Below are 20589 nucleotides of genomic sequence, written 5' to 3' on the forward strand. Positions count from 1 at the left end.
CGTTCACTTAGTGCATCAGTTAGTCCACTGCAGTGCCCCCTAGGATGCCCGGTTGGTGTCCTGGCATGTCAGGGGGACCAGTGCACTACAAATGCTGGCTCCTCCCATAATCAAATGAGTTGGATTTGGTCGTTTTTGAGACGTCCTCGGTTTCCATTATTGCCGAAAACCGGGGACGACCATCTCTAAGGTTGACTATCTCAACATTTATGTCGACCTAAATGTTGAGATTTGGGCATCCCCGACCATATTATTGAAACGAAAGATGGCCGCCCATCTTGTTTCGATAATACGGGTTTCCCCGCCCCTTCACGGGGACGTCTGCGAGGACGCCCTCAGGAACTTGGGCACCCCGTTCGATTATGCCCCTCTATGTGATGTCTACTGCAGAAACAGAAATGTCCACAGCAAAACTCTACACAGATTACTCTATCAGAACATAAAGCACTTTAATAAAAAGGCCCCTTTCCTTATTATTTCCTTGACAACTGGTGTTTCCTTTCACCCTCATCCATTCCTAGGAATGTGTCATGGCAGTTAAGATCTTCTGATCAATTGCCAAGTCTGTACAATTCCTAGACTGGTCAAAACACAGTGCTGTGTTTATAATGCTTGACATCCATCTTTATCTATGGGAGCAGCACGTGATAACTAGTTTCATTATGTCATAACTACACTCTGTAAGCCACATTGAGCCTGCAAATAGGTGGGATAATGTGGGGTACAAATGTAATAAATAAATTATATTTTCTTTCTCACCTAATGTTTCACCGGATGCTACACTTCTCTAATTTTTTGTACAACTGTTACTACTTTCAGGGAATGGGGTACCTGCATGCTAAAGGAATTGTCCACAAAGACCTCATGTCCAAGAATGTGTTCTATGACAATGGAAAAGTGGTGATCACAGATTTTGGGCTCTTCAGCATCTCTGGAATTCTTCAGGCTGGCAGGTAGGATAAAATCCAGTCCATGCTAGAAAAGGATGCAGAACGCAGCATAAGTGAGAAGAGTCAGTGCAGTTAGGAACATGCACTACTGAATCAGCCATGAAGCGAAAGAAATGCAGGCTAGAAAAGGATGCAGGACCCAGCATAGGTGAGAAGAGTCAGTGCAGTTAGGGATATCTCCTACTGGATGAATCGCAGGTGGAAAGAAATGCAGGCTAGAAGAGGATGTAGAAGGCAGTATGAGGGAGAAGAGTCCATACAGTCAGGGACATGCACTACTGAATCAGCCACAGAGGGAAAGAAATGCGAGCTAGATGAGGATGTAAAAGGCAACATAAGTGAGAAAAGTCAGTACAATCAGAGACATGCACAACTGGATGAAACGCAGAGTGGAAAGAAATGCAGTGTTTAATGTCAGGTATTTGGAGCTGCTCACAGTCATGCACTTTTGAATACTGTACTGTGTTAAAAGACAGCAGAAACTTTGTCAAGGTTTATATATGTTTTTATTAAGCAGTGATGTTGATGTGTTTCTTCTTAGACACCCTGCACGGTATGTTATTATACTTCCAAAATGTCCTTGTATTAAAAATAAGTTATAGGTCAATATTTGGAAGACTTAATCCAGTTAACTAGACAGATCTTTATATATATATATATATTTTTTTTTTTTTTTTCAGTTGCTGAATGGATAACATTTGGCCAGGCATCTCCATGTCCATCCAAAATATATTTGGATAACTGAAATTCCAATACAGTACTTATAAACCACTAATTTCCCTGAAAAGGATTCATTGTGGTGTTCAGTAATTAAAAAGTGATACAAATCGTCATTCAATACATAACTTATTTAACCTATATTTAAACCATGATTACATCTTAAAACCACTCAAACAGAAAGATTTTGACCTTCTTTTCCGGAACGCCAAATAGCTCAATTCAGTTCTAATATATAAAGGAAAAGAATTCCAGAAAGAAACCCCTATAACTGGAAAAAACTGAATTAACAACTCTGTAAAAACACATATTCCAAAAAGAAGGAGAGTGATGTATCATCTGGTTGCTTATTTGACATGATAATCTTGGAAGAGTGATGGAAACTATATTTATCAATAACTCAAAAGTGCTACCATTCAATATTTGGAAAAACAAGCAATATGTTTTAAATAAAACTCGTTTGTAAATCAGAAGCCAATGAAGTTTGCCAGTGTAAGAAGATACACTGCTAAATTTACTAAGGGCCCTGTTTATTAAGCCACGCTGTAGGCATACTAACTTTTTAGTACTCGCTAAAAATTAACGCGTGCTAATACTAGAGATATCCATAGGAATATATGGGTGTCTCTAGCATTAGCGCATGCTAAAAGGTTAGCACACCTACAGCATGATTTAGTAAACAGGGCCCTAAGTTTGAAAATCAACCTCACTGCAGTATTCTGTGTGAGTTGTAATTTCCGTTACAGTTTAGAACATAAGCCAAGATAAAGAACATTACAATTATCTAGGTGTGGTAAAATCAACATTTGAACTAATAAAGCAAATGATTAAGATCTCAACAAATTCAATTATCTCAGCTTAAAGGAAGTTTTCCGCTATAAATGATTTACCTGACAGTTATAAGACAAAGATGAATCTAGTATCATGCCAAGCAGTGGCGTAGCCAGAACTGATATTTTTGGGGGAGGGGCAAAGTTAACATGGGGGGGCACTAGGCATAAGGCTGTAGTTCTTGATATACAGTGAAACCTTGGTTTTCGTCGATAATCCGTCCGAAAACAATTGGCGAAATCCGAAACCGATGAAAACCGAGGCAATTAACGAGGAAGGCCAAAATCAGGAGAAGGATGTCCATCTTCTGATACAAATTGGGAGATGGACGTCCTTCTTTCTCGACGAAATCCGAGGCAACCAACGAAAACTGAGACAAATTTCTTGTCGAAAAAATCAACAAAATCCGAAACCGACGAAAACCGACATCAACGAAAACCGAGGTACTACTGTATTCCTAAATAATACCGTAGAGTGCACTTGATGATAGATTTCTAAGTAAACAGTCTGTCCTGCGTCAACATAAACTCCATATATACCGATGGAAACTTTGGAAACACTGAGGGGCCCTTTTACAAAGGCACGCTGTTTTGGGCGCGTGCAAAATCATTTTTCAGCGCACCTGTAAAAAACACCTTTTTAAAAATTTTTGTCGAAAATAGACATGCAGCAAAATGAAAATTACTGTGCATCCATTTGGGTCTGAGACCTTCCCGCCAGCCATTGACCTAGCGGTTAAGTCTTACATGGTAACCGGGCGATAAAGACCTTCGCGCGTCCAATATGTGCGTCCAAAAATAAAAGTTTTCAGCTGCACGTATTGGAGCACACCAAAAATGAAATTACTGGAAGAGCCACGTGGTAGCAGTGTAGTAATTCCATTTTGGCGCACATTGAGCATGCGTAGACGCTTACACGGCTTAGTAAAAGGGCCCCTGACATTTTTAAACTTTGCCATTATAGTAAACTTGTGTCTGGTCAACATCTCAACAATATCACAGTATCCTGTAAAATAATTACCAAAATGGCACATATCCTTCAGCTTTGCTGTATAACAAATATAAACTTGTTATAAAGCTGTATTAATAAAATAGGTTAATAGCTTTGAAATAGCAGTTTAATTATGTAGCCCAGAAATGTAATATATAAAAAAATACCTAGCCATGACGCTGCACACTGGACCATCATGCTGTTAACTTAAGCTCTGGAAGTTGTTGCCGGAGAATGTGGTAACAGCAGTTAGCATATCTGGGTTTAAAAAAGATTTGGACAAATTCCTGGAAGAAGAGTCCATAAACAGCTATTAAGCTGGACATAGGAAAGCCACTACTTGTAACCAAAAATAGAAACTGTGGTTCCACATTAAACATGAAAGCCACTACTTGTCCCTGGGGTTGTGAAGACGGAATCTTGCTACTTGTTGGGACTCTTCTAGGTATTCGTGACCAGAATTGGCCCATGTTGGATACTGGGCTAGATGGACTATCTTTCTGCCTCAGTATGGCTTTTCTTATGTTCTTATATAAAGCAGAAAAAAGGGCATTTCCTCAGGAACTCACCATACAAAAAATAAAAAAATTGATTTTTGTGTCTTCGCAGTAAAACCATAAACCCTCTTCAGTTCCTAGCTTATTGTGAAGCACCTGTAATATAAAACCTACAAAAATTACCCAGGACCTATAGAGATAATTTACTTTATCATAACATCACTAATGTACAGAAGTAACACAACAAGGACTCTACCTAGGAACATTCAGCACAGTAAATATTGCAGTGGAACCTAGAACATCAATATGCCTATGGGGAACTGAACAAGCTGAAATATTACAGATGCTTAAATAGAAACTCTATGCTGTACCTGGCCTCAGTCACAAATATTGAACAAAGAGACCCATCCAAGTGCAGAATAAGTGACCACAACTTTTAAATATGGATATGTAGACAAAAATTACATATAAACACCAAGAAGCCACACTCTACACATAGTGCAATGGATTAATCCCTCCTAGGATGGGGAGATCATGTAGATGGGCTTCACACTCAAGGAGCCTGGTCCTTCCGGGAAACAGGTCTTCAGATCAACCTCCTGGAATTACGAGCGATCTGGAATGCTCTAAAGGCTTTCAGAGATCGGCTGTCTAACCAAATTATCTTCATTCAATCAGGTTGCGATGTATTACATCAACAAGCAGGGGGGCACCGGATCTCACTCTCTGTATCAGGAAGCAGTTCAGATGTGGCTTTGGGCAAGCCATCAGGGCATGTTTCTCCAGGCCACTTAACTGGCAGGTGTAAACAACAGTCTGGCTGACAGGCTGAGCAAGGTAATGCAACCTCATGAGTTGTCACTGAACATGGGCATAGCCCGCAAGTTCTTCTGAGCGTGGATCTTTTTGCCACTCAGATCAATCACAAGGTCCCTCAGTTCTGTTCCAGGCTTCAGGCCCATGACAGACTAGTGTCAAATGCCTTTCTCCTACATTGGGGAACAGGGCTTCTGTATGCGTATCCTCTCATACCTCAGGTAGGGAAGACTTTGCTGAAACTCAAGCAAGACTGCGGAACCATGATCCTGATTGCACCCTTCTGGCCGCGTCAGATTTGGTTCCCTTGTCTTCTGGAGTTGTCCTCCGAGGAACCATGGAGGTTGGAGTGTTTTCCAACTCTCATCACTCAGAACGAGGGATTGGTTCTACATCCCAACCTCCAGTTTCTGGCTCTTACGGCCTGGATGTTGAGACCTTAGAATTCGCCTCCTTGGGTCTTTCAGAGGGTGTCTCCCGAGTCTTGCTTGCTTCCAGGAAAGATTCCATGAAGAGGTGTTACTCTTTCAAATGGAGGAGTCTTGCAAGACCCTAGATCCTCTCTCTTGTCCTACATAGACCCTGCTTGAATACCTTCTGCACTTGGAGTCTAGTCTCAAGACCAACTCTGTAAGGGTTCAGTGCAATTAGTGCTTATCATCGGCGTGTCTCTGGACAGCCTTTAGTTGTTCGCTTCATGAGAGGTTTGATTTTGTCAAAGTCCCCTGTCAAAACTCCACCAGTATCATGGGATCTCAATGTCGTTCTCACCCAGCTGATGAAAGCTCCTTTTGAGCCACTGAATTCCTGCCATCTCAAGTACTTGACCTGGAAGATCGTTTTCTTAGTGGCTGTTACTTCAGCTCAAAGGGTCAGTGAGCTTCAGGCCTTAGTAGTGGATGCACCTTATACTAAGTTTCATCACAACAGAGTATTCCTCCGCATGCACTCTAAGTTCCTGCCAAAGGTGGTGTCAGAGTTCCATCTGAACCAGTCAAGTGTCTTGCCAACATTTTTCCCTCGACAAATTGCCCACCCTGGCGAGAGCAGCTTGCACACCTTGGACTGCAAGAGAGCATTGACCTTTTATGTGGAGCGGACGAAGCCCTTCAGATAGTCCGCCCAGTTGTTTGTTTCGATCCCAACAGGAGGGGAGTCGCCATTGGAAAACACACAATCTCCACTTGGCTAGCAGATTGCATTTCCTTCACTTATGCCCAAGCTGGGCTGACTCTGGAGGGCCATGTCACGGCTCATAATATTAGAGCCATGGCTGTGTCAATGGCTCACTTAAAGTCAGCCTCTATTGAAGAGATTTGCAAGGCTGCAATGTGGTCATCAGTCCACACATTCACATCTCACTACTGCCTTCAGCAGGATACCCGACCCGACAGTCAGTTTGGGCAGTCAGTGCTACAGAATCTGTTCGGGGTCTAGAATCCAACTCCACCCCCCTAGGCCCATTTTATTCTGTTCCAGGCTGCACTCTCAGTTAGCTGTGTATAGTTCGAGGTTAACCTATGTTATGTCCTCACCGTTGCCCAATTTACCAATGTTCATTGTTTTAAGTGAGCCTGGATGCTAGGGATACCCCACATGTGAGAATAAGCAGCCTGCTTGTCCTCAGAGAAAGTGAAGATACTTACCTGTAGCAGGTGTTCTCTAAGGACAGCAGGCTGATTATTCTCTCAATCTCTCCTACCTCCCCTTGGAGTTGTTATTATTATGCTCTTTAATTTAACTGAGGTACTTGCTTGCGCGGCAGGCGGAAAGTTAGTCTTCACATGCACGGTGCGTGTGCGCCAGAAGGCTCGGGCAAAGTTTTTTTGCTTTTGCAAAATGCCAATTCCCAGGCTGAAGTGGATGTCGACCCACATGTGAGAATAATCAGCCTGCTGTCCTTGGAGGATAGGGAAAGGGAAATAGGAGTTGATATACCACCTTTCTGTGGTATTTTGCAACTACATTCAAAGTGGTTTGCATATATTCAGGTACTTATTTTGTACCTGAGGAAATGGAGAGTTCAGTGACTTGCCCACAGTCTCAAGGAGCTGCAGTGGGAATTGAACCCAGTTCTCCAGGATCAAAGTCTGCTGCACTAACCACTAGGCTACTCCTCCACTCCCAAATGGGTGATATACCTGCTACAGGTAAGTATCTTCGCTTTATATATAGATGACTATAAATTATTACCTTTTTGCATCTAGCATTAATTTCCATATTACATATTGTAATACTCAATCCTCACTTACTTTGTTATTACTATTCAATGTATACTATCCCGCATCACCTTTTCTACTGTTAATTACAATAAGTTGTTAGCCACATTGAACCTAATCTATTGGGATAATGTGGGATATAAACGAAATAAATAAATAATTAAAAAAAAACTGGTAAAATTTGATCCCTTCATAAAATAATTGTAGAAGGGGCAGAAATGCCTGAGTTTTTAAACCATAAAATCTTTTTTTAATTGGAATTTAATTTCAACCTATTATCTAATGCCCATTTTTGAATCCTATTCATTCCTAAAGAGATCTAACTAACAAAATCTAGATAATCAATAGAAATTGGTAACAATAATAATATGAGTCATTTTTTGATGTTACCAATAAACTCTTTGTTTATTTATACGTCTCACTGATTGGAAAGAGCCTACCTTCCCTACTCCTTCGCCACTTAACAATAATAATATATGATCTGCATAAGAAAGGAGAGGTTCCGGCAAGATGGCGGCTGAGTAAGACGCAAGTGAAGCAGCTCCAGCCTTACCTTTGCTTGTTTCCTGAAACCCGGTTTTCTGATGCCCAAAAGAAGAGGCAGACAACGCACCAGCCCGGCGGTGCAATCTACGCCATCTCTTGGGACTCTGGACCGCTTCATGGTTCCGAGTACGATTGCGGGAGCGTTGCCTTCGCTGCCGACGAATATGGAGAGAGGACTCCCACTTTCGCGGCTTGAGGCTGAGACATCTTGGAGCCCCGAAGAGCGTAATCCTCCCCCGATGCCGGCGGAAAACCCGGAAGCAACTCAGGAGACTCTGAGCGATCAAACGCCAACGGGGCCTCCTGGCACGGGCGCTGCTACGGGCCTAAAGACGCCGATGGACCCCGCTATTGTAATAGCGGGAGAACAAGGGGAGACAGTCCTAGGAGAAAATCTAGCGATGGGAGGAAGCCAGCTACCGAAGAAACCAAATGTAGGCTTACCAAGTAAGTCCTTATTACCCCCTAAACCAAAAGAAATAACTTTAGAGTCAATTTGGGAAGCTCTAGCTTGTCTAGAAGCTTCTTTTGCTTCGAAATTCACATTTGTAAATGAACAGATTGAAACCTTGTCTGGAAAACTACCCTGTATGGAAAAAAAAATGGAAACTTTGAGTAAAGACAATGAAAATAATTCTAAACTTATACAAAACTGTCAACAGCTACAAGTTAACCTGATTAAAGAAAATATACTTTTACAAAATAAGGTTGAGATGCTTGAAAATTATCAACGTTCTAATACTCTTAGACTGTTAAATTTTCCAAAACAGCTGTCTATCTCACCTCTCATTACTTTTAAAAAATACCTTACAGAAGTATTGAAAGTATCCGAACAGTCATATCCTCCTATATCAAAGATATTTTATGTAACGTCTTTTTTGAAGAGAGATTCTGAAAGAGTAATTCCCCCAGCAGAAACTGGGGATGTAAATCTAACACAAATGATAGAAGATGATACGGTGGGACTTACGTCAGCAACACTCAAAGTTACATTTATTCTACAACCAGATAGAGACTGGATACTAAAACAATATTTTTTGCATAGAGAACAGAATTTCCTTGGTTATAATATAAGAATGTATCCAGACGTCTCAAAGGTAACGCAGAAGAAAAGACAGGAATTTCTCAAACTTCGCCCCAAGGCATTGCAATTGGGAGCAATGTTTTGGTTAAATTTTCCCTGCAAATGTGTTATAAAGTTAAATTCTGTTAAATATATATTTTATGACTCTAAACAACTTAATTCTTTTTTGGACTCTAAGTTACCTGGCTCACCCATTTCATTACCGGGACCTGTAATAACTTCTACGCCATAAAGTATATACTCGGACTTTTTGCTCAGCCACCTTTTTCTTAGATGTTATTAAATATAATTTTCCTGATATATAGTATATAATGCCTCCATATTGTGGACTAAAGATGAGAAATAGATCAAGATTTTCCTTTTCTTTGATGAAAAAATTATTTTATGTTATGAATGATTAATAGTCATCTTTGCTGATTTCAAGAATTGTACTTGAATTAAAATGTTAAAAGTGATAAATAAAGAAATAAAAAAAAAAAAAAAGAAAGGAGAGGTTCCTCCAATCCTTATTCAATCTTTCCTAGTGTAACCATGAAATAATTGAAAAGAACGGGAGACAGTAGGGAACTTTGAGGAACTCCACACCCCAGGGACCAAAATTCAGAAAATGATTTACTTAGACGTACACAGTAGCTACGATTACTTAAGAAATCCCCAAATCATGTAAAATCTTTTCCAGAAATACAAATTCCGCTTAAACGCTCCAACAGCAGGGAATGATCAATGACAAGGGTCAGTTCAGGGGTATGCCAGAATTTAACAGAGAAGATGACAGACAGATGTAATTCACAGAACTTGGCAGTAATCTTGGCTGCAGATAGTGACCTGCAGTCCTAAGACAATCACAGTTTTATTTGCTAACACTCCTCTGAGGGCCTCTTAATGTTTTCCTTTTGAAAATCTGCTTATATGTCATCAGCCATTGGTAAAACTCTCTCTTACCTTGCTCATTATGTGGGTATCTTTGTAAAGCTTTTTCTGTGCATTTAGAAGATTGCTTAGGGGTTTATGTGCAGAGAAATATATGCTAGTGATGCATAATTCTGGTTGTCTGCTGGAGTAAAGCAGTGAGATAGGCACATATGTTAGAATAATATATTTACATGCAGATTTAGGCACGTGTATCAGAATAGGTATAACGAGCCTCTGAAGTGATTTTATTAAAGCCCAAAGATGTATATATTACCTTTATATACCACCTGAACAACTCCACCGTGTATGTTACTTTTCATCAATAAGGGACCTTTTTATTAAAGCTTAGAGCACACTAACGGAATTAGTGCATGCCAAATGCAAAGAAGCCCATTTTATACCTATGTGCTTCCTAGCATTTAGTACGCACTAAGGGCCCCTTTTGCTAAGCTGCGTAGGTGCCTATGTGCGCCGAACGCACGCCAAATTGGAGTTACTGCCCAGTTACTGCATGGCCCTTGCAGTAATTTCAATTTTGGAGCGTGTCCGCAAAATATTTTTTAAGTAGCATTTGACGCGCGTAGGTCATTACGACCCAGATTCTTTAACGCTAGGTCTATGGCTAGTGGTAAGGTTTCAGACCCAAAATGGACACGTGGTAATTTTGCCGCATGTCCTTTTTCGACAATAAAAGAGGCCTTTTTTACAGGCGTGCTAAACAATGGATCGGCGCAGTCCCAAAACGCACGCATATACTACTGCAAGCCGTTTTTCAACACACCTTTGTAAAAGGACCCCTAATTCTGTTAGTGACAGCTAAGCTTTAGTAAAGGGCCCCTAAATTTCCAACAAATATTATTCATTTAAATATACAGATTAATATTAAACACATATTTATACATATATGGGCTATGAAAGCCACTACACTGTGTGAATTCAGAATGTAATCATTGGTCAAGAACAAAATGAAATTTCGACTAATATCACTGTGCTTCAGGGCAGGGGCATATCTGAGGTTCGGCGGTAGGGGGGCAGGGGCTAGAGTGAGGGGGCACATTATAGCCCCCCCTACCACCGTCAACCCTCCCCCGCCTACCGCCGTCACCTACCCCCGCCGAGGTCCGCTTCCTTCGGTCCGGTGCCTTTAAAAATGTTACTTCAGCTGGCGGTGGACCCCCAACCCCCACCAGCCCAGCCGAGGTCTTGTTTTAAGTTCTTCTTCCATCCTCGTGCTATTGAAAACTGCCTGCCTGCATCCCTTCCAGTTTCGGACTGAGTCTGACATCGCAGCACGTTGACGTCCTGCACGTACAATGTGCTGCGACGTCAGACTCAGTCCGAAACTGGAAGGGATGCAGGCAGGCAGTTTTCAATAGCACGAGGATGGAAGAAGAACTTAAAACAAGACCTCAGCGGGGGTTGGGAGTCCACAGCCAGCTGAAGTAACATTTTTAAAGGCACCGGACCGAAGGAATCAGACCTCGGCGGGGGTAGGTGACAGCGGTAGGCGGGGGAGGGTTGACGGTGGTAGGGGGGTCCAGGGCGAAATCTGCGGGGGCCCAGGCCCCTGTGGCCCCATGCAGATACGCCCCTGCTTCAGGGTATTCTTATAGTCCAGCTCAATTTCAAAGAATACTTATCACAACAAGGTCCAAGACAACTTGCAAACATCTAAAAAGAAAAATTACATCCATTTCATTCAATAAGTATCAGCCAATCAGCAAACTAACTAACTAACTACTAACTAACAAACATTTCTAAAGCGCTACTAGGGTTACGCAGCGCTGTACAATTCAAACATAGAAGGACAGTCCCTGCTCAAAGAGCTTACAATCTAAAAGACAAGAGAACAATCTAAAGACAAGTGAACAATCTAGAGGACGAGTGAACAGTTAATCTGATAGGGTGGATAGATTGGGGCATTTTATATTTCTCGAGCGGTTAGGCGCCGAAGGCAGCATTGAAGAGGTGAGTTTTAAGCAGAGATTTGAAGATGGGTAGGGAGGGGGCATGGCGTATGGGTAAAGGAAGATTATTCCAGGCATAGGGTGAGGCAAGGCAGAATGAGCGGAGCCTGGAGTTGGCAGTGGTGGAGAAGGGTACTGAGAGAAGGGCTTTGTCCTGTGAGCGGAGGTTGCGGGCGGGAACATAGGGGGAGATGAGGGTGGAGAGGTAGTGAGGAGCCGCAGACTGAGTGCATTTGTAGGTAAGGAGGAGGAGCTTGAATTGTATGCGATATCTGATCGGAAGCCAATGAAGTGATTTAAGGAGAGGGGTGATATGAGTATATCGGTTTTGGCGGAATATAAGACGTGCAGCAGCGTTCTGAACGGATTGAAGGGGGGATAGATGGCCGAGTGGGAGGCCGGTGAGGAGTAAGTTGCAGTAATCGAGGCGAGAGGTAATGAGAGCATGGACGAGAGTTCTGGTGGTATGCTCAGAGAGGAAAGGGCGAATTTTGCTGATGTTGAAGAGGAAGAAGCGACAGGTCTTGGCAGTCTGTTGGATATGCGCAGAGAAGGAGAGGGAGGAGTCGAAGATGACTCTGAAGTTGCGGGCAGATGGGATGGGGAGGATGAGGGTGTTACCAACAGAGATAGAGAGTGGAGGAAGAGGAGAAGTGGGTTTAGGAGGAAAGACAAGGAGCTCGGTCTTGGACATGTTCAGCTTCAGGTGGCGGTTGGACATCCATGCCGCAATGTCGGATAAACAGGCCGATACCTTGGCCTGAGTCTCCGCGGTGATGTCAGGTGTGGAGAGGTATAGCTGGGTGTCATCAGCATAAAGATGATACTGAAAACCATGAGACGAGATCAGCGAGCCCAGGGAAGAGGTGTAGATTGAGAAGAGAAGGGGTCCAAGGACAGATCCCTGGGGAACTCCAACAGATAGTGGGATGGGAGTGGAGGAAGATCCATGGGAGTGTACCCTGAAGGTGCGGTGGGAGAGATAAGAGGAGAACCAGGAGAGGACAGGGCCTTGGAACCCAAAAGAGGACAGCGTGGCAAGAAGTAAATCATGATTGACAGTGTCAAACGCGGCGGAAAGATCGAGGAGGATGAGGATGGAGTAGTGACCTCTGGATTTGGCCAGGAGCAGGTCATTGCAAACTTTAGAGAGTGCCGTTTCAGTCGAGTGCAGAGGGCGAAAACCGGATTGAAGTGGATCGAGGATGGCATGAGAGGAGAGAAAATCAAGGCAGCGGCTATGAACGGCGCGCTCAAGTATTTTGGAAAGGAAGGGTAAAAGAGAGATGGGGCGGTAGTTGGAGGGGCAGGTAGGGTCAAGTGAAGATTTTTTGAGGAGAGGTGTGACAATGGCGTGCTTGAAGGTGTCAGGGACAGTTGCAGTGGAGAGAGAGAGGTTGAGGATGCGACAGATGGCGGGGGTGACAGTATGGGAGATGGTGTTGAGTAGGTTGGTGGGGATGGGATCAGAGGAACAGGTGGTGCATTTCGAGGAGGAAAGAAGGCGGGAAGTTTCATCCTCGGTGATCTCAGGAAAAGAGGAGAAAGAGACCTGGGTAGGTTGGATGAGGGAGAGGGTTAAAGGGTGAAGAGGAGGTGGTGGCTTGGTCGTGAACTCAAGGTTGATCTTTTGCACTTTGTCGCGGAAATAGTCGGCCAGTGATTGAGGAGAGAGAGAAGGGGGAGTAGGAGCGGGGGGCACTTTTAGGAGGGAGTTATTGAAAAGCCAATTAGAATAAAATATCAAATTTATCATATTAAAGGCATTCAAGGGGGAAGTTATCAAGGTAAGGTCAAAAGAAAGCTTTTACCACACTTTGATTAAGCACAGGAGTCAGCAAGCTGCAGTATCTCAGTACTATAGGTGCTGACTCCCATGGTCAATGAATAACCCTACTTGCAATCCACCTTGCAAGCAGCATTATTCGGCAGCCTGGGAGCGCTTGGCTTCAAAGCCATAGGCTGATGCTCCTGGGCTACATCTTAAAGGGACTGTTAGACCTTCCCCCTCCCCTCCCATCTCCACTAGAGGTGCTATGTTGACTGATTGGTCAGGCAAGAGCAGGAGCGACTAAGGATTGATCCTGCATGGGAACCCACTACATCACTAATCCTTCTAATCAGGAGGTGGATGGTGATTGGGTGATGGGAGGTCTTAATCGGGGGGAGGGGAATGATCAGTGGGCAGCTCCGACGGTCCCTTTAAAATGTGGCCCAGGAACATTAGACCGCACCCTTGAGGCCCAGTGCTCCTGGGTGGTAAAATATCCCTAGCTTTTTGCTGAGGTTATGTTGCTGTCTATACTGTGGCTTGAGGTGTACATTGTATGCCACAGTATAAATTTACATAATAATGAGCTGCTTTACCTGCATTTGCACTTTTTGCATCTCATAACTATGTACCCTGCATTGACTTAACTCTGCATTAGGGTAATACAACTTGAGTTCAGTGCCCTTTATGTTGTGTTAAGGGGCAAATAACACAGATTATTGCCCTTACACCAGTGGCGTAGCCAGACTGCCAATTTTGGGTGGGCCTGAACCCAAAGTGGGTGGGCACAAAATTTTCTCTGTACCCCCCCCCCCCCCCCCAGCAAAATGTAGTCACACTCAGATGTATTTGTCACACAGGGTAAAGTGCTGCTTTTCAGTGCATCAGATTTCAGACAATTTATTTAATAGCCTAACACCCTTTTCAATGGGCTTTCAGAGGCCAAAACCTCCTGCCTCAGGTCAGTATAATGCTGTTACGGTATCCTCTCCTGACCTAAGGAAGGAAGTATTGGTCTCTGAAACTTTATTAACACCATATTACTTTATCCTAAATTAAAAATAAAATTATTTTCTTTACCTTTGTTGTATGGCCATTTACTTTGTCTCATTGTGTCTCTAGATTCTGCTTTCTTTTGTTTAACTCTTCTGCCAGGGTTTCCTGGCCATTTGTCATTTTTCTCTCCTTTTTCTTTGCTTTCTTCAATATTTTTCTGCCTCTCTCTGTGTCCAGATTTAATTAATTCTTACTATCCATTCTTTAATTTCCTTCATCTACTTATGGCTTTTCATCTTTTTCTCACCCTTGTTCTCCCATGCCCCTTCCTCTTATTCTCCAATCTTTCACTACTCCCCCTTTCCATGCAGCAGCTCTCCTCTTTCTCTCCCCATCCTTCCAGTGTCTCCCCATCCTTCCAATAGTCTCCCCTCTTTCTTTCTGCATCCTTCCATCCAGTGTCACCTCTTTCTCCCTACCCTTCCATCCAGCGTCTTCCCTCTTTCTCTCCCCATCCTTCCACCCATCTACCCTCTCTCCTGATCCTTCCATCTAATGTCTCTCTCCCTCCTTCTAACCAGTGTCTATCTCTCTACCCTTTTCTGTTCAGTGTCCCTTCTCTCTCCACATCCTTCCACTCTCCCCTTTTTCTCTGCATCCTTTCATCCATCTCCCCTCTTTTTCTGCCATCCTCCATCTGTTTCCCTCTTTCTCTCCCCATCCTTCCATTTTCCCTCTTTCTCTGCCATCCTCCCATCTGTTTTCCCTCTTTCTCTGCCATCCTCCCATCTGTTTTCCCTCTTTCTCTCCCCATCCTTCCATTTTCCCTCTTTCTCCCCATCCTGCCATCTGTTTTCCCTCTTTCTCTCCCCATCCTCCGTTTTCCCTCTTTCTCTGCCATCCTCCCATCTGTTTTCCCTCTTTCTCTCCACATCCTTCCATTTTCCCTCTTTCTCTCCCCATCCTTCCATTTCCCTCTTTCTCTCCACATCCTTCCATTTTCCCTCTTTCTCTCCCCATCCTTCCATTTTCCCTCTTTCTCCCCATCCTGCCATCTGTTTTCCCTCTTTCTCTCCACCTCCTTCCATTTTCCCTCTTTCTCTGCCATCCTCCCATCTGTTTTCCCTCTTTCTCTCCCCATCCTTCCATTTTTCCTCTTTCTCCCCATCCTGCCATCCATTTTCCCTCTCCCATTCAGGCCCACCAGCCCCAGCTCCCATTGCCGGCCACTGCTGCTTTTCCTGATGAGCAGCAGGGCCGGCGCTACAAAAAGAAGCGCTCAGCTGCATTTTTTTAAAAACATTTTTTCTTGTTCTTATCGACGCGTTGGCGCTCAGCTCAGTCAGCTGAGCGCTTCTTCTTTTTGTAGCGCCGCGCGCCGCGGCAATGGGAGCTGGCGCTGGCGCTGGGCGGGCCTGGGCTGGAATTGGGTGGGCCTGGGCCCACCCAGGCCCACCCGTAGCTACGCCCCTGCCTTACACAGCTTGATAACTTCCCCCCCCCCTCAATCAGTCTCTAAATTGAAAACCTGAGGATGCACTGTGTCCAATATATTAATGTATATTGTTCCCTATAATTCAGTCTTCTTTCTCAATCACAGCCAGATGGAAGATCCACTTGATCTGTCAGTCGACCTTGGCACTCACTAAATTCATGCACATGCTCCAAAAAAAAAAAAAGTTCAATCAGTGGTGCTATTAATGTCCTTGTATTAAGTTTATTATGATGTTCAGTAAACTGTTGCTTAACAGATTATGTGATGTGGCCAACATAATCCAATTTACATTCTGAAGTCGATGCTGTAATCCACTTGGGATTTGGGAACAAATGAGTTGGCCAAAATAGCACACTTGAAGTGCTGAGAGCTTTCCAGAAGCTGAGGGAACGGCTAAAGTCTTTGATACAGACTGTAGCTTTTTCTGAAATACTACCTACCTTTGGAAAAAGAGAGGAAATACTGTATAACACAGAGAAGTTCAATAGGTGGCTCAAAACATACTTTCAACAGGAAGGCTATGCCGTAATGATGGGCTACATCTTTCTGTGGCAGAAAAGAGGATCTATCTTTAATGAGAAATTCAGACAGTATATTTCTAGACGTTTAATCTAGAAGGTGGGGGTAGCAAATGGAAGTCACCCCATGCAAAAGAGTGACAGAAGTTGTGAAAATAGTAACATAAACCATTTGAGCAACTGACTTAGCAACAATGTAACAGGGGAGACAAGTGAAAAGATATACAGAAGATGGCAACAATGCGCAGCATCTGCAAGCCCTGATGTTAGAAGCCAAAGCTTAACGCAGCTATTCAAACAAGCGCAACCCTAAAGTTAGGGAAATGGCCTCAGCAGCAACTCAATTCACATGACCAGCTCAGGTCATGACTCGCTTGCCTCTTCACCAGCCATATGACTCCTTTATTCATACAAACTCTTTTGACTTTTTTTGCAAATTTTATATAAAAATTGTGAAGATACTTTAAATTTTGAATCTCATATCTTAGGCACTTTAAATATAACGGTTGTAACTCCAACAGCAAACTTTTATCTGAATGTGAAATTATATCATTGCCTTTTTAGACATATCTGCCGCATCTGATGAGTTGGAACGTTTGGATGCTTGTGGCATTGAGAGCAATGTTTGAGTGATAGTCTTAAAAATGAGGTTTCAGTAATGCGACCCCTGGGTACAGGGGTTCTACAAGGCTCAGCCCTATCAGCTATGTTATATTGCATTTATTTGGCTCCACTGTATTGATTGTTTCGTTCTTTGCAGATATCTTATCATATATATGCTGATGATATTCAGGTTTCTTTCCAACAACACATTCAGTTCCAGATGTGGTGTGTAAATTACAGAGTGAGGAATCGTTTGAAGTTAAATGTTAATAAAACAGAATTGCTCTGTTAGTAGGAATTCATTGTCTATTTTTCCTGAGACTGTTTCTTTATTGGGGGTGTCTGCGAAACTGTGTACTCAGGTGCAAAGCCTGAGGTTATTGTTTGATTCTCAGTTTTCTTTCAGGCCCCAGGTTCAGCAACTGGTATATGGTTCTTACTTCAAACTTAATTTACTGAGTAAATTGTGGAGACTTTTGCTTAAAATCGATCTTGTATGAGTTGTTGAAGCCATGGTTTTGAATGGCATTGATTATTGTAACACTAATAAAAAATGCCCATTCCCGAAACAAATGAAATGGGCACTAGCATGTGGGTTTTTTTTGTTTGTTTTTCTGTTTGATATTAAGGGATATAAATGTTTTTAAAAAAGCCAACACATTTTTTTAAAGTTGTATTTGTATTATAATTGTTGATGTGTGTCTGTTTATTTTTTTTTGGGGGGGGGGGGATGTGCTGTGCTGGCAAAGTGGGATGGATTGGTGTGTGGCTTTGAGGGTGGTTATTGTTGCAGGGTGTTAGCAGTGGAATGTGTGTGTTTCTGTTGTATTGTGTGTGTGTGGTTTTGTGTGTCAGGGGGGGTTGTGTGTGTGGGGGGGGGTCTTTGTGTTGGTGAAATGTAAGGGTGGTTGTAGGGGGGTCAGCCTTTGCTGAGGGGTGGATTGATTTTTCGGGGGGGGGGGGGTTTGTGTTGTGCTGAGGCAGCAGTGTTGTTTTAGGTGGGCGGAAGGGAGAGGAGCGCGTTCTCGGGCCGTCGGTATTTTTTGGCCATTTCAGGCTGGCTGTAGTTGAACACTGGTACAGAAATGCGCTTCGGGAAGCAGCGCCATCTTTTTCCGGGGGGCTGGGGCTCGGGGCATCCTCGAGGTGGGAGACGGCTTGCCTGAGGCCGGGGATGGTTGTTTAGGTGGGCGGAAGGGAGAGGAGCACGTTCACCCGGCCGTCGGGGGGTGAACCGGTATGTTAGCTCCGTTTCATGCCAGCTGGAGGGGAACGCTGGAAGAGCAATGCGCTGCGGGAAGCAGCGCTGTCTTTTTCCGGGGGCTCGGGGCATCCCCGAGGTGGGAGACAGCATGCCTGAGGCCGGGGATGGTTGGTCACGTCCTCGTCAGCTTCGGCAAAAGGGGAAGAGGAAGGGGGGGAGTTACCTGCAGACGCGTGAGAAACAGGGTATTCTTTCTGAATGATCTTTGCTTACTCCTTGGTTGCGATCCCTTCGTTCAGCGATCCCTTTACTGTCATTGTTCCGCCCTCGTCATCATCACGTTTTGATGCGAGGGCGGGGCAGAGAGACATGGTGAGTGGGATGGCTTCACCACCATGAACTGTCGAACCCTTCACGGAGTGGAGTGACTTCAGAACGTTGTCTTCAGAATGTTGAGGGTGCGTTTTATTATAGCAGAAGTTAGTTTGCTTGAGTTTACCAGTCACCTGTATTAAATCTATGCAGGTAGTTTAGAACTCAGCAGTTTATTTTATTGCATTTGTATCCCACATTTTCCCACCTATTTGCGGGCTCAGTGTGGCTTACTTATTGTTTGATTTGCTGAGGTCTGAACATATTACTGTATATCTGAAAAGACTGAAGTGGCTGCCAGTTGCTTGTCGTGTAAGATAGAAATTACTTTTGTTATTGCAAATGTTTTGTATCAGGAGTCTTCTTTATATTTATATAAAATATGAAAGTGCAAAACCATTACGAGAGAAACTGCACTGGCTCCCACTCAAGGAACGCGTCACTTTTAAAATATGCACATTAGTCCACAAAATCATTCACGGCGAAGCCCCAGCCTACATGTACGAGTTGATAGACTTACCACCCAGAAACGCCAAAAGATCATCCCGAACCTTCCTTAACCTCCACTTCCCCAATTGCAAGGGCGTGAAATACAAAGCGCTACACGCGTCAACCTTTTCTCACATGAGCACGCAGTTTTGGAATACACTGCCGCGCAACTTAAGAATAATCAATGAGCAAGCTTCCTTCCGCAGATTATTAAAGACCCATCTTTTTGAAAAAATTTACGGAAAGAAACAAAACACATAAAGTCCACACTTAATGTCCACTAATGCATCATACATTCACCTCTGAACTCTCATTCCCGTAATATCACATCTCTCATACCTTTACTCACAGAAAGATATATACCATATGTCCTCGTGCCTTTTTATCGCCCTCTAAGCTCCCATTGTTTCCTTCCAAAGTTTCAATGTTTATGTTCCATTGTTACATTCCCTAACGACACCTCAATTGTTTCGCATAACTCTGCACAATGTAATCCATAACCAATCTGTAACAAATTGTATTTCCAACATTTAACTCATATTGTAAGCCACACTGAACCCGCAAAAAGGTGGGAAAATTTGGGATACAAATGCAATAAAATAAAATATTTGAAGCAAACAGTGCCAAAAAATGTTCCGTCTCGCCAGTTACGATCGCTGATGTCTTGTGATCTTGCAATGCCTGCTTTAAATTGAGTACGTCTGAATATAACTAGAATAGGAATTTTTTTTCAGTAACTGGACTGTTGGAGTGGAATAAGTTGCCAAGTGGACTTAAAAATGAGCGACATGTACAAACATTTAAGCGACAACTGAAACAACACTTGTTATGCTTAGCACCTTATGTGCCTGCTGGTGCTGCTCCTTTGTCCATCTAGGGGACCTGGACATTATCTTTCGTGTTCTTTTTTGATTATGTATTATGAAGAATTTGTTTTGTAATTGTTATAATGTGATTTTATGTATGTATTTTTGTTCACTGCCCTGGATAAGGGTGGGTTATAAGCAGTGGTGTGCTGGTAAATGTTTAACAACAGGCTCTCTCCCCGGTCCACCTCTGTGCCCCCCCCCCCAAATTGCAGAGCAGGCTATAGCCGGGGAGAGAGCCTGGGGGGAGGGGCGCCAATGCATTACTCTCTCCAGGAAAAAAAAATTAAATGCTCCCAGGTTCCAATCTAATTCATGTTTAGTGTGGGATAAAATGCCATAAATAAGTAGATAAATATAAACTTTTAACGTTGAGAACCTGATTCTCATAACATGATGTCTGTTTTAGAAGCCCTTTACCAGGAAAAACAAATCTCTGCAGTATACCCAAAATGACACAAACCAAATTAGCATACAGACCAGGAATTAGGAGAACAGACAGTCTTGCCAACTCTGAAAAATAATGTGTTATCAAAATCTCAGAACCTAACAAACAGATCCCTATTCAGACACTTGGCCTTGCAGTCACACATGCAGAATAGAGATAGCCCCTATTCAAATTCTTCAAAAATTAACCTGAAATCCTAAGAAGTTAGACTCTGCATGCAGCACAATACCAGAAAAACAGAAAGAAACATGTTGCTATACACTGCAAAATATGATAGCAGATGTAAATTCTCAAAGTG

At 43.2% G+C, this 20589-nt stretch overlaps 1 protein-coding gene across 1 annotated transcript in view; it reads left to right on the top strand.

Moving 5' to 3' along the window:
• The window catches only part of LOC115480048 (kinase suppressor of Ras 2-like), a 577290-nt gene that overhangs the window by 481327 nt on the left and 75374 nt on the right, over positions 1–20589 (top strand). The window contains exon 16 of the mRNA XM_030218456.1: positions 820–953. Within this exon, the coding sequence (XP_030074316.1) occupies positions 820–953 (134 nt within the window). The remainder of the gene's footprint in view (positions 1–819; positions 954–20589) is intronic.

This window comes from Microcaecilia unicolor, chromosome 11, assembly GCF_901765095.1.
Source record: "Microcaecilia unicolor chromosome 11, aMicUni1.1, whole genome shotgun sequence".
Lineage (NCBI taxonomy): Eukaryota > Metazoa > Chordata > Amphibia > Gymnophiona > Siphonopidae > Microcaecilia > Microcaecilia unicolor.